The sequence below is a fragment of the Arachis stenosperma genome, chromosome 4, assembly GCF_014773155.1.
Source record: "Arachis stenosperma cultivar V10309 chromosome 4, arast.V10309.gnm1.PFL2, whole genome shotgun sequence".
NCBI classification, from domain to species: Eukaryota; Viridiplantae; Streptophyta; class Magnoliopsida; order Fabales; family Fabaceae; genus Arachis; species Arachis stenosperma.
Window position 1 is genome coordinate 12,377,724 of NC_080380.1, and position 15,128 is coordinate 12,392,851.

Consider the following 15,128-nt stretch of genomic DNA (forward strand, 5'->3'; position numbering starts at 1 on the left):
TTCTCCTTTACCATTTTTATTTGACTTTTATTCATTCTCAAGTCCTTATTACAAAAGAAGAAAGGGTTAGGGAGTGTGAATTCCCATGCAAGAAACTTCGCCGCAATAGAGACTCAAACTCTCAAAGTGAGAGAGTGATGAGACAGGCGTTGAAAAACTAAAGGATTCCTAACTCATTTGTATCACAACTTCTTTCTATACAAGACAGGCATACGTGGCATGCAAATTAAATACCATAGACGTCTATATATATGGCTCGTAAGTGACATAAATATCCACCAAACTATGAAAACGAAATTCGCATTCCTCCTCATCATCAAGAAGATCTGAAAAATATAACTCCGGGACGCATTCTTTTACTACAACATATACAATGTTTCTTCAACTTGCGTTTGACATCATACTAACATTTCTATGTTTCGTACATACTCCGGAATCTACACAAATCACAATCTCACCGAATTGTGATTTCATGTGTGGAGAATTTGAAATCCCTTACCCGTTTGGAATGAAAGATCCCGCGTGCTATGCGGGTAAGTGGTTTGAAATAGAATGCTTAAACACATCCATGAACAACGTTCCCACTCTCACCCCTTACCTGAAAGCCACAGACCTGGAAGTGAAATCCATCGATGTGTTGCGCAGCACGGTTACTATATGGAGCTCGACCTTCACTTTGAACTGCCATCGCGATGACGTCATTTCGTGGCCAGGCATATACCTGAGAGGGAGCCCCTTTGTGTTCTCCCAAGAAAGAAACAAATTCGTGGCCCTGGGCTGCAACCTTGTTACATATCTACTCTCAAACGCCGTCCAAGTTGGCGCGTGCGCATCGATTTGCGACGGCAATGACGATATTTTCTACCACAACATATCCGGCAATTATTGCAGCGGTAAATATTGCTGTGAGTCTTCGTTGCCTTTGTACCTCTCAGAATTCAACGTTACTTCTGAAAGGCTCACAGGAAAGAATAGGAGCCAATCGGACTGCAGTTATGCGATGATTGTGGAGGAAGCTGTGTTGGAGTCGGTGAGTTCTTCCCTGGCAGACTTAACCAATTTAAAATTCACCGCGGTGCTTGCGTGGGAGATTGTGAACTCAAGTTTGCAACTACCTGATAACTGCCAAAACAGTTATATCACATCTTCGGAACGGAGTCACTCAGGTCGCACATGTAATTGCTACGACGGTTTCGTTGGCAATCCTTACATTCCGGGAGGCTGTATTAAAGGTATTAAAGGGATATCTTCTAATTGTTAGTTAAATAAACTTTTAATATAACCTAATTACATTATCAACAATTTTATAGTTAAATTGTTACATAATTAATATTTTTATATCTTTTATTTAAATCAATACTTTTCAATTCTCAATTTTCCACCAAAAGTATTATTATCTCCTAATATTCCAGATTATTCACTGCATATTATTAATAAAAATAAAAAACTATTTAGCATCTATATTTTCTAACATTTAACTTTATCTCGTTATTGGTTTAGGTAAAACTATTCATCACCGCGGATCGGGATACTTAGGTACGTATGAACTCCTGTAAATCCATACTACACTTGTCATTTAATTTTTTTAACACTGTTGAATTTTTCTTTTATTTGTGTAATTTTTCTTGCAAAATTTACTGTTAAATTATATTTTTATGTTTTACAGACCATATCTACAAATAAGTTTCATATTAATTAATTTTTTTACATACATACTATTTATATACTTATTTTTTGACCAATTTTACTATGATGAAGGTGGTTTTGTCCGGAGAGAATGAAAAAAAAAAGTATATAACCTATCTTAAAATTTTAATAAAAATAAAATAATATTTTTTTAAATAAATATCTAACTATTTATAAAAAAAATCTTTATTTTTTCATTATTTTCTCTCTCCACTGTACCGTGCACCTTACTCTGTCTCTCTCACACACACTTTATTTTAAATTTGTCTCTCTTTAATTTTTTCTCACCCTTTCTTATGATAAATTTGGTATTGTAGTAAGTTGTAACTTCAGTTTTCATAAAGATGTTAATGTCTTGAACTTTCCAAAATTGTTCTTAAAAAATTATAATATTTTATTTGTAAAAATAAGGTGAAAGTTTTTTTAAAAGCAAAAGATACAAAAATGTTATTTGCTAAAAATATTTAAAAAAAAAAATAAAATGATTATAATAAATATAAATATATTTGTGTAATTTTTATATTTTCTATTTCAAAAATACTATACATATGAATACCAAAAATCATTTACTATATATAAATACATATGTTGTTTAATTATTTATTTTTAATATATATTTTATATTTTAGTATATACCCGCTAGAGAACCAATAGAGTATTGTACAATATGTATAATGAGCTATTTATTTGGTCCAATATGAGTTAAAAAATGAACATTGAGAATAAAATACTACTAATTTCTCAAACACAATACACTCATACTATCCAGAATAACCACCTGGGTACCAGGGATAATAAACATCTGATATCCTACTGAATAGAATATCCATATATCCCAGTATACACTGTATAAATACTCTATTGGCTTTTTATACTTTCTTATTTTATATATATAAAAGATTAATTTGATAACTAATTTTTTGTGTACATATAGTGTAGGTATTCCTATTTTATTTTAATATTGCACATTATAAAAGCAACTAGATATTTAATTTGTTACTTGTATTTCTTTTTTATTTTTTAAATACTAACATATTGTAAAAAAATGTTACGGAACTGACAAATGTCGATATAAGTATTATAATATTAAAATGTTCTCAAAATGTATGCTAGGTGAATTAACATCTAAGTACATAATATGAAGGTGTCTTCTATGGTACCTTTATCTTATTGTACCTACGGTAACTACAAAAAAGTTTACCAATTAATTGCGGATATTTGGTAACTGAAAGCGTATCACTAAAAGTGTTGCTTAAAGAGAAAGTGTTACCCTTAATCGTTAACTTGGCTCTGATACTAATTTTAAGATGTAATTTCTTTTTCAAAATTATTAACTCTTCATATTTTGCTTGAAATAAGTTTATGATTTGTATAGATTTGGTTGGTGGTACTTTATAATTTGTAATTTCATAATCAAAAGTATTGAGTATTTCTACTATTAATAATTCTGATTTCATTTTTATAGTTTTTTCAATCTTGTTTTAGTTTATAATATTCTTTTTTGCATTGATTATTATATATAAAATCTTTTATCTGTTTGTCTTTTTCTTTAATATAATTTTTCAAGTCCTCCAAAACTTCTTTTATTTCTACACTTTCTGTTAGGGGTGCACAGACTCGGTCCGGCCCGAAGGCCCGGCCCGGTCTCGAACACTTTAGGAACTAATTTGGAGTGATTTCATCGGGTTTAGGGTCGGGTACGGGTCTCAAAAATAGACCCGGTCATTATTTCGGGTCGGGTCCGGGCCATAGCTCGGGTCACCCGAAGTCGGCCCGGTGGCCCGGTCATCATACACAATTAATATTTTGTGTTATTAGTCATGGATCATGACTATTCTTACGTGGAATTTAAGTATTGTAAACCTTAATATTTTGTGTTATTAGTCATTATAAGACTATAAGTTAATGTTTTATGTTTAGAATGCATAAGATTTTAGACTAATACATAAGATTGTGTTATTTGTATTGATTTAAATATTTGGTATTATTAGACAATATTAGTATTTATTGTGGTTATGCTTTAATTTTGAAGAATGGTTGGTTCTTGTTATATTTTTCTAAGTGAATTTTACCATGTTAACTAATGGTTGGAGCCTTAGAAATTTGGATATTTTTACATGCTAGTTTACAAGAAGGTATCAACGTAATGTAATGTTAACGGCCCGGTTTTCACCCGGTTTTCACCCGGTATAATTGTGGCCCGAAAGTGTATTGGTTTCATCGGGTCTAGGGTCGGGTTCGGGTCTAATAAATAGACCCGATGTATATCTCGGGCCGGGTCTGGGTCACATCAAACCCGGCTTCACCCGACCCATGTGCACCCCTACTTTCTGTTGTTTCTAAATATCTTTTTAATTTTTCAACTTCATTCTCCATTTTTTCTTTCAACAGCTTTAATTCTTTTAAATCATAATATGGTGTTCCAGGCATTTATAAATTTTTTAAGTTTAGCTCCAACTTGTTTATATTTGTTCTTATTTCTATCCTTTTTATTATAAGGTCATTAATTTCGAACTGAAGATTATTTAATTCCCTTTTATACTCCTTTATTTTACTTTTTAATTTTTTTCGCCCTTTTTCTTTTTATTTTGTTTTCTGGTCTTTCAATCTTTGTATACTTCATTATTTATCTTAGAATTTCTGCAAATTCTATCATCGATTCATCACTATTTTCTAGAGATTCTATTAATTTTTCTAACTCTTCAACTTCTCCTTTCAATTTGTCATAGATTATTTTTAGAGCTTCAAATGCTCTTTGATTTATTTCAGAAAACTGTAAATAATTCAACCGATTTTCTCTTTCAAAGAGCTCTTGTTTTTTATCTTGATAGGTTACATATATTTTCTCTTTATTTATTGTCATAACTTAGTGTTTAGGGTATCATTTAATTTTTCGACCTTTTTTGTTAATTCTTTTATTTCAGAATTTTCTTCTTTAATCTTTAACTTAGATAAACTTAAAGGGCTATTAATTTTAGATTCTCTTATTTGAAAATTCGATGAAACTAATTTTCCTGATGGTTCTTTTAGTAAAAGAACTGGGTTTTCAATAGCTTTATATTTTGGTATTTCTGTTTTTACAATTTTCTGAAATAATTCATCGACATAAATTCTTTCTCTGTTTTTAAATATTATACTATGATGGCTATTTGTTAAAGCATAATTTATTGCATATGTAATTGAAAATGGTTCATCGTCTTGTTCCATTAGATTCTTTCTGTGAAATTTATAAGCCAAACTTATAGATCTTCCAAGATTTTCAGTTGATAAAGGTATAGCATATCCAAGATGGGCATTGAATTTAACATTTACGTTTGCCAACTTTCCATGAACAATTCCAATTATTTGATCTATTGGGTCATCAGTAATTCTTTTGTCACAGATTGCTAAGCTTATTGGTGAATTAATTCCTTTCATATATGTAGATTTGATTAAGACTTGTATAGTACTAATATGAATCCATCCAATTTTAGATCTTTTTTGTTGATCCTTAATTTTCTCAATCTGTTTACTCAATTCTTCATCATTTATCAGAGCTATTTCAAGTTCTCCATTAGCAGATTTTATCTTTATAGGGGCTTCAAGTTGAATTTTTCCATAGTATATTATATTTTTTCTATTAAAAACTTCTTTTAAAAGATTTTGTTTATTAAAATTTTCATTTGATTTGAGATTTAATTCTGTTTTTAGAACAGCCTGTTTTTCATTATCTAATAAGGCAGATAATCTATAATAATCAGATTCTTCCGTTAATTCTAAACTTTCTAAATAATTCATAACTATGAGATTAAGATAAAGGCGTACCTTTTCTGGAGAAAAACTTTCTTTATTTAAAATATTTTACATAAGATGTTTTTATCTCCAGAGGGGAGATTGTAGATACTAACTCCAGAGGGGAGTTTAGAATTGGTTTTTCCTAAGGGAATTCTTCTTCAAACTATAGAATCGCCTCGGCCGCTTCCTCCTTGCTCTCCTAGCATATGAGTACTCTTAGCCTTCTGCTTTCTATTGTTTGATGCCTTCTACAATTGCCTAAGCAACCTATTTATAATGGTTGGGTCTGATGGACAATTCCCATCCTTACCCTTCTTATGACGTCATTGCTTACGTCATTGTTTATTATCTTGCACCAGCTACATTGTTGGTACTCTATGACCTAAGCGCTTACGTCACTATGCAATAATGTTGAGAGATGCTTCAGATGTGCTGTCCTCCTCTTTCATCATGTGACCTTCGGATGCGTTGTCTTCTTCCTTTATCATGTGGGTTGATTCCGTTTTATTATTGCTTTCTTCAGATAACTCTGAGACACATAGCTGGCACTTGTGGTCTTCTCTGTCTTTTATCAAATAGCAGAGATTCCTCTTTATCCCTTCGGGGAGCTTTTCTAAGAGTCCAGATAAGTTGTAGAATGCTGATTCAAATTCCACTAAGAGTCTCATCTCTCTTTCTTCAATTTCATTCCTTTTACTGGACACAAGCAAAGTATTTCTGCTTTTATAATTGATTCTTGTGTGAGATTCCCTTGTTATCTTTTGAGTTCTTTCGAAGACCCTTGCTAGTGTACTGGCTAGTCTTCCTTCATGACTGTATATTGTTAAATCTTGAACTTGATCAATTGGTTGAAAATTTCCTGGGAAGACGGACATGAAGATTACTTGATGTGCTGGAACCAAGCATTCTTCTTCTTCATTAAAAATAGGTTGACTATTCGTAAATTTTAGGGATATATCCCTTGGATTTACGTTGTCAATCATATTTTTAAATCTCTTTACTGCATCAATGAATCCTGCAGGAAACTCACTAATAATTTTCAAATCATTAAAAATTAAAATTGTATCAATTAATCCATACTGGAAAAACTGATAGGTGTCAGATGGGGAAGCCTCTGGAAATATAACAAGCTTTGTTAGCTGTTCTTTGGCAATAGGATAATATCCCAAGATTGCCCTTTTTTCTTCAGTCCAATTCAGAACTATGTTAAGGGTTTCTCTGAGATTTGATCTACAGACCCTTTTCTTTTCCTTGATTTCAGCCCTTGTAGGAATGTTTCTTATTATTCCTGTTTTCTGGGTTTGAATTGGAGCTTTATCTGCTCTTTTTAGGGTTTGCTCTGGATGAAGAGCTTCATATTCCCTGAAAGATTCCTTTGCTTCTTCCAGTATTAAAAACCCTCCTTTATGAATTATCCTTGATTGATGTGTAAATGGTGCTGCTTTTTCCCAGGCATCATATACTCCTTTCATGGGGCCATTATAAATTACATAATATTTTTTATCTTGGGTGGATTTTTTGATAATTTCAGCAATTGTTTTATTTTCTGGAATTTTTTCTTCACCTGATTTGTCCACCACGCTTAGCTGGCTGAACTCTGATGGTTTTGGTTGTTGTGTTGATTTCATTGCTTCGATGGCCTTCTTGAGAGATTGGATCTGTGTCCTTATTTGCTGACAATGCTTGCACTTTTCGAGTTCTTGTTCGTATTTCTGAATTTCTTGATCTAATGCGTTGTAGACGAACTCCATTCTCTTGTTAATGTATCTGCAATAACATTTTTGTCACCCTTAATATATTCAATTTTTATTGGATATTGTAACAAGAATAATTGCCATCTTACCAATCGTCCATGATTATAATCAACTTTTAAATTATATCGTATGAAACCTGTTAGGTAACTTGAATCTGTCCTTAATGTAAATTCTCTGGGTAGTAAATCAATTTTCCATTTCTTAAGAGATTTAATTGCTGCTAGAGTTTCCTTTTCATGAGTGGTATATCTCTGTTCTGTTGGAGTAAAAGTCCCTGAAATATACTTGCAAAGTAATTCCTTTTGGGAATATTTAGAATCTACTGATTCTTTTTTTTGTTCCAAACTTTTTATAGCTTTCTTAGCTTTTAGACATCCTGACCAGGTTATGTCTGAAGCATCGGTTTCTACTATTAAGTAGTCATTTTCTTCTGGAATATAAAGTTCTGGAAGTTTTTCACATAACTCTTTAATTCTTTGAATTTGCATACTATCTTTTTCATCCCATTTCCATACTTTTTTAGTACTTATTTTTGGAAATAAGCTTTTAGTGTATTCTGTTATATTCTTTAAAAATCCCTGATCAAAAATATAATTTATACACCCTAAAAATCTTTGTAATTGTTTTCTATCTTCTATTTTATTAGGAAATAAATTTACCTTTTCTAGAACATTTGGTTGAAGTTTTAGCTTTCCGTGAGTGGATAGAATTAATCCAAGGAACTCTATTTCTTGTTTTGCTATTCTTGCTTTCTTTTTACTAAGAACTAATCCTTTTTCCTTGCATCTTTCTAAAACTATTAATAATTTTTGAAGATGATCTTCTTTATCCTGTTTTGTAAAAATTAGTATATCATCAATGTATACTAAAACAAAGTCATTTAACTCTTTTAGATTTTCTTCCATAAATCTTTGATAAATACCTGGGGCTTGCTTTAATCCGAATGGTAATACATTCCATTCATAAAGCAACACACTTGTTGATTCTTTTGTTGGGCAAGTAAAAGCAGTTAATTTCTTTGTTTCTTCGTCTAAACGAAGTTGCCAATATCCTGATTTTGCATCAAGAGATGAAAACCAAGTTGCTCCTTTGATTTTTTCTAAAATAGAATCTTTTCTTGGAAGTTTATGAGCATCACCAATAGTTGCTTCATTCATTTTCTTATAGTTTATTACCATTCTTCGTTTTTCCCTTTTAATTTCATTATTGTTTTCAACGTAAAAAGCTGGAGCCGCATGAGGACTTTTACTTGATCTTATAATTCCTTTTTCCAAAAGATCTTTACACTCTAATGAGAACTCTTCTCTATCTCGCGCGGAATAAGGAATTTTATTTGGAACATTTATCTCTTTTGTGTGATCTTTTAATTTAATGCTTACTAATTCGTTATTTGTATTTTTAATATCTAAAGGATTTTCAGCACAAATTTCATCCAAGAGTTCTTCTATCTTTATTTCAAGATTATTTTTTGGAATATTTATCTGAAAGTATAGATTTAAATAACATGTTTCTAATATAGAAAATATTTTAAATTTTAAGATCTTATCTATAGTAGTAGTTGGTATTTTTATACGTTTTGATTTTTGATTTATTGAAGAATCATGTGGAGCTTTTAAAACTATATATGTTAATTCTTGAATGAATGGATGATATAGCTTTAAAAAGTTATTTCCTATGATAAAATCCATTCCAGAATCTAACATATATATAGATGGAACAATGAACCTATAATTTTGAATAAAAATTTCAACCATCTCTGCTTTTTGGTCAATTTTATGTATTGATTTGTCAGCTATTCTAACTCTTAATGGTTTCTTTAATTTTTTCCAATCAAGTTTTATATTTGAACTAGCAAAGCATTGTGTTGCCCCAGAATCTATGAAAGCATTTATAAACTTTTCTGTTATTTTTATAGTAATAAATGTAGCATTATTACTCAGTCTCTGAGTCTGTTTCTGAGACATATTCAAAAATATAGTCTAAGTTATCATCAGATTCTTCTAATGGTTCCATGAAACAAGACTTAGCAATTTCTATTTGTTTAGTAAGATCCTTTTTATCCTTCTTTTTCGGGCATTCATTTGCGTAGTGTCCTTCTTCTTGGCAGTACCAACATTTACAATTTTCTTTTTTATTCGGGCAATAGTTATTTCTTTGTCTTTTGTTTTTATTGTTATTTTCTTTTCTAAAATATCTCTTTCTTCTCCAGTTTGGATAGTATTTTCTTTTTCTAAATTGATATTTTCTTTTTCTTTGAAGATTTTTATTAAGACCATATTTTTGAGGTATCTCCTCATTATCCTGACAGCAAATTCTGATTATATTTGCAAATCTTTTTTGAGTTGCTTCTTGCATACAACGTTCTTTTATTTCCTCTCTTATAGCAGAGGTTGCTCCTCCAAAATTATTTTCAATTGTTCCTCTATTTATTTCTCTTATAAATCTTCCCATTATAAATTCATTAGCAGGATATGGAAGTTTTGTTATATACATACTAAGATAATGATTTTTATCTTCTTCTTTTAATTTGTAATAATGTATTCTATATTCGCATATATAAGATTCCACATTACATAGATCATATATCTGAATATTAGCTAAATGATTTTTTGCTTCTTGATATTCTTTATTATAGACTTCTTGTTTATGATCTATAATATTTTTTCCAAAAAATTCTTTAAATAGAATCATCATTATATATAATATCTTATCATAAGATGTTGCTCTTGTTGCTAATTCTTCTATTATTTGGTTTTCTATTGATGTCATATAATCTCTTATAGTTCCTTTAGTATGAAACCCTATGTAGTTCCAAATATCTCTTCCAGACAATTCACTAAGCTTTGGATTAGTAAAAGCTTCTAATAAAAAGGAATTCAACCAATTTTCGAAAATTTCTTTTTCATTCTTTTTACAGTCTAAGTCAAGCATTCTTTCTCCTTCCATTTCCTGGATTTTAGGGACGTATTTTGATGGTATTTTTGTATATTTTGAATCTTTATTTATGAACCCTTTTTTAAAAGCATAATTATCAAAACCTGTTTCTCATTTAAATTGAGATTGATTATCCTTAGATGTTCCAGCTTCATTTTTAACTTGTATTGGAATTGCTGGTTCTTCGTCACTTGAATAATCTAAGATATGTTCTTCATTTTCTATATTTTCAGAATTTACTAATTCTTCTTCTATTTGAAATTCCTGTTCCATAATATTATTTTCTTGAGCCATTTTTAATTGTTTAAAAAGCATTGTAACTTCTTCTAATTTTTCTTCAATATTCATAATTTTAGTGGTGGTTTTACTTTTAAATCTGTTATGTTAATTATGTTTTGAAATTTTTCTTCCTTGGGATTCTCTTTTTCCTTATTTCTTTGAAATTTTATGGATGTTAATATTTCTTCAAGCATATCTACTATAGAATTTAATTGTGGGTTAAAAGTATGATATAGATGTGGGGAATCATTTCCATGGTAACATTTTTTAGAAATTCCGTGTGAAAAATAAGTTTTTTCAGGTTTTTGAAATCCTTCAATAAAACTTATAGTAAAATAAAGATTTTGAGAAAAATCATTTTGTATTGATTTTAAGAATTCGGTGTCATTACAATTAACATTAGTTAAAATCATTAATTTTTGATCTATTAATTTTGATAACTTAATTATTTCTTCTCTTAAATCTTCTAATTTACTTTTTTCCATTAGGTGACACTTTTCTTTGTGAAGAGTTACACTTTTAACTTAAAAGTGTAACTCTAGCCACCACTAGTTACCATAGTCATAGCCACAGAGACATGGCTTAATATGAAATCATATTATGTTGTGTGACACACTTTGTATCCAATTCAAAATATATATTTTGAGATAGGTATATACAACGATTATTTATAAAATAAAAAATATACTTGTACTTTTTTTTTTGCATATTTCTGGTGTAAATTTTTAATAGTATAAAAGATAAATTTTTACTTTTTTATTAATTACTTTTAATAATAAAGATAGAAAATGTCCGTCAGTATATATAACATTACTCCATTTGTAATAGACAATTTAAAGTAAAAATAATGTTAGAAAGATAAAAAAAATTAAAATTTATTTTATTTAATATTTATTAATTATTACACTAATTAATAAATGTTAAATAAAGTAATTTTGTGTTGATTTTGAATTTTTTTTGTTAGCAAATATTTCTGTTAAAGTAATATCTCTTTCTATTTTTGATGTGCCAAATGAGTAGCAACAATTTTGGCAATGGCAAGCGTAGGATCCATCATATTGCTCCTTGGTTCGTGGTGGTTGCATAAAGTTGTAAGAAAAAGAGTAGCAAAGAAACGCAAAGAAAAAAACTTCAAACAAAATGGAGGATTGTTGCTGCAACAGAGATTGTCCACGGGTGAAGTTAGTGTTGAAAAAGTCAAACACTTGAGCCTGAAGGATTTGGAGAAAGCCACAGACAGCTTTAATGTGAACAGAGTACTTGGAAAAGGAGGCCAAGGTACTGTCTACAAGGGCATGCTTGTTGATGGTCAAATTGTAGCAGTTAAAAAGTTCAAAGTTGAGGGAAATGTTGAAGAATTCATCAACGAATTCGTCATTCTTTCACAAATTAACCATAGAAATGTGGTTAAGTTGTTAGGGTGTTGTTTGGAGACAGAAATTCCTCTGCTTGTTTATGAATTCATTCCTAATGGTAATCTCTTCCAATATTTGCATGACCAAAATGAGGACTTACCAATGACATGGGAAATGCGTTTGAGAATTGCCACTGAAGTTGCAGAAGCTATATTTTATTTACACTCTGCTGCTTCTCAACCCATTTATCATAGAGATGTGAAATCAACAAATATTTTGTTGGATGGAAAGTACAGAGCAAAAGTAGCTGATTTTGGAGCATCTAAAATGATTTCTCTTGAAGATACTCACCTCACAACCGCAGTTCAAGGAACCTTTGGCTATTTAGATCCCGAATACTTTCATACAAGTCAATTAACAGAGAAAAGTGATGTGTATAGTTTCGGAGTAGTTCTTGTCGAGCTTCTAACCGGACAAAAACCAATATCATCGTCGAGAACGGAAGAAGCCAAAAGTTTGTCTCATTATTTTGTTTGTTCTATGGAGGAAAATCGTGTATTTGATATCATTGACGAAAGGGTGACAAAAGAGGGGGAGAAAGAGCATATAATTGCAGTTGCTATTCTTGCATATAAGTGCTTGGAGTTAAATGGGAGAAAAAGACCTAGTATGAAAGAAGTTGCAAGTGAACTATATAGGATCTTGAAATTGGAAATGAAGCCTAGCACACAACAAAACATTGAAGAAACTGAGTTTGCTGGAATTGAAGAATATCAATCTTGGGCTGCATCTTCTGTTTCTGATATAGGTTCAAATTCAACTCTAAGCAACACAATACCCACTTCAAAGTCAGAGATAATAATGCCTATTTTCTTCAAATAATTGGTTTGTTTTCTCAATTTGTTTTGTTGTATCTAAATTTAAATAGTTCTGGGGTGGAGACATATATACTCCAACAGCCCTCTAACTTTTTGAGTGTCAGAAAAATCATTAATATTTGTATACAAAACCATGGCACATAACTATAATAAAGAGGAACAAGATTTGTTGGGTAACTTCACACAAAATAAGTTATCTATAATATATATTAGTTAAAACTCGCTCAATATAGAATGCGCTTTTTATGATTGCATTTCATTGACTTGACCCAAATTTAAGCAAAGAAATGAATACTTTCATGTGATAATTTAAAAATATGACTTTGTTATACATTGACTAGTAGCATCATTGTGATAATACTGTTGCGTGTCATTATCCAGTTCATGTATTTTTTTATACTCTAGCTAGCTATTCTATCTAAATATAAGTCTATTAGTAGTAGAAATTTCGCAGCTAGCCAGCAGCACGAATTGAAGCTAAATTTTGCGCATAATTTTATGTATTAATTGAATATTATTATTAATATTTGCAAATCTTCATTGTCTATAATTTGTTTCTTCTAAAAATAATTTTTTTTCTTCATACAAAAAAAAAAGAAAAAAGAAAAAGACCTAAATAGAAAATTCCTTGTTTGTATGAAAAAAAGTTTTGAAAATTACATAAAACAAATAAATAAACTATTTATCATATACACTGTACAGCTAATCTGGGGTATATAAAATGAATATAATAATTAACTTGTTATTTATCTTGGGTGAGTGGCAGAGTTTAGTTCAGACAAGGGATAGCTATGGTCCTCCTAAATTTTTATTAAAAAAATTAGTAATAATTTTTTAAAAAATAAAAAATAGTTCAGTTGGCTCAAATATTTTATTATGACTTAAAATACCAAAGTTTAATCTTCATCTCTTGCTTTTATTGCACAATAATTTTTAGTTTTGAACATTCAAAATAATATTGGAATTGGATTGAATTGAGTGTATTCGCATTTCGCAGCTCTCTATTCAATAAGCAACACTCCCTTTACCTTTGAGTTCAAATATAAAAAATTAGGTATTTTTTATTTATGTAATTTAATATTATTTTATATTTTACCATTTATTTAATTTAATTTTTTTATATGATAAAAAATATTAGAATATTCAATAAATATTGATATTATTGTATGTGTATAAATTGATAAAAAAATTTAATAAATATTATAAATTTTAATATTTGTTCTTCTAATTTCTTTTTTACATATTTTACTGGATATATATTCAAATTTTTATATAAAATAGTCATAAAAAATCAAAGAGTTGATGATGCATTTTTTAAGAGGAAGGCTAATATTTAAGAAGAAAAACACACAATATTAACACTTGTAGATAGTTCTTCTACTTTAATGAATCACGAAAAAAGTAAGATACAACCTTCAAAAGTTTAAAGAGTTACATCTGATGAGTTTGACCATAATTCTTTAGAATGATACCCTGAAAAATGGCTTCAAATTTGGCAATATTACCCAAATCATAGAGATGAGGTTAGACGAGCTTATTTTAAATGAGATTCATATCAAAAGCATCTTGATAACATCTTGACAATTATCTTCTATCTAACTCCCCAAAATTTCGTTTCAAACTCCGCCACTGCTTGGGTGGGTGAACTGACCACTATATCTTAACAATAAAACTGTCACCTTTTATGAATTATATATAATAATGATGAGTATTTTAGAAAAAAAAATATATTAAATTTTTTTTATATTCACATTATTATTATTGTTATTATTATTAAATAGACTAAATTTAACTCCAATAATTCAAAAACTAATTCAAGAGATAAAAAGTATTTCACACTGATAACTTGTATAAAAATTATATTCTTAAACAATGGGTGACTGTAATAATAATAATAATAATTATGTAGACGTACAGTATATTAGATTCAGAATCCTAAGCGGCTAAGGCACTAAGCCCACAACATAAAAATTATTTTATTAATTTAGAACAAAACAAAATAGAGCAAATTAAAAAAAAAAAAACAGAGCAGAACATATGTTACATGTTAATGGCTATAATATATGCTAGTAAACTAGATTAATAACTAAGCAATGAAAATTGAAAAAATTAATAGAATTCGTTTAAATTAAACACAATAAAGCTAACACAAATACCACAAATACAAACACAACAAAAAAAAAATGAGGAGGAGGAAGCTAATAATGAAGCAGTCAGCGACATCCAGCAATCTGAAAAGAAGAGGAGAGCTGCAGCAACATGACCAAACCACCCATGGTGCTTGAGTGATGGTGAAAGGGCAGCAGCGCAACCAAGCTACACTTACGTTGCTTTAGCAATAGCAAAAGGAGAAGAGAGGATTGAAAGAAGAGAACGAGAGACAGAAAATTGCCACATCAACCACCACCACTAGTACCCCATACTTTGATTTAGGAATAATTGAGAAGAGAAAGAATTCAGATGCAGAA

At 29.8% G+C, this 15,128-nt stretch overlaps 1 protein-coding gene across 1 annotated transcript; it reads left to right on the top strand.

Annotated features, from left to right (window-relative positions):
- Positions 1 to 262: 262 nt before the first annotated feature.
- LOC130974630 (wall-associated receptor kinase-like 8) lies at positions 263 to 12,879 on the top strand. Its single transcript, XM_057899492.1, has 3 exons — positions 263 to 1,232; positions 1,501 to 1,536; positions 11,448 to 12,879. Exons 1-3 carry the CDS (start codon positions 374 to 376, stop codon positions 12,662 to 12,664), a joined length of 2,112 nt encoding a protein of 703 aa, XP_057755475.1. The 5' UTR covers positions 263 to 373; the 3' UTR covers positions 12,665 to 12,879.
- Positions 12,880 to 15,128: the final 2,249 nt, after the last annotated feature.

What these genes read in the sequence shown, in the direction of transcription:
- LOC130974630 (XM_057899492.1), top strand. Translation starts at nt 374, where the DNA reads ATGTTTCTTCAACTTGCGTTTGACATCATACTAACATTTCTATGTTTC. An exon ending in TCCGGGAGGCTGTATTAAAG is followed by an intron (nt 1,233 to 1,500) that starts GTATTAAAGGGA and finishes TTATTGGTTTAG; the next exon opens with GTAAAACTATTCATCACCGC. An exon ending in CCGCGGATCGGGATACTTAG is followed by an intron (nt 1,537 to 11,447) that starts GTACGTATGAAC and finishes CCAAATGAGTAG; the next exon opens with CAACAATTTTGGCAATGGCA.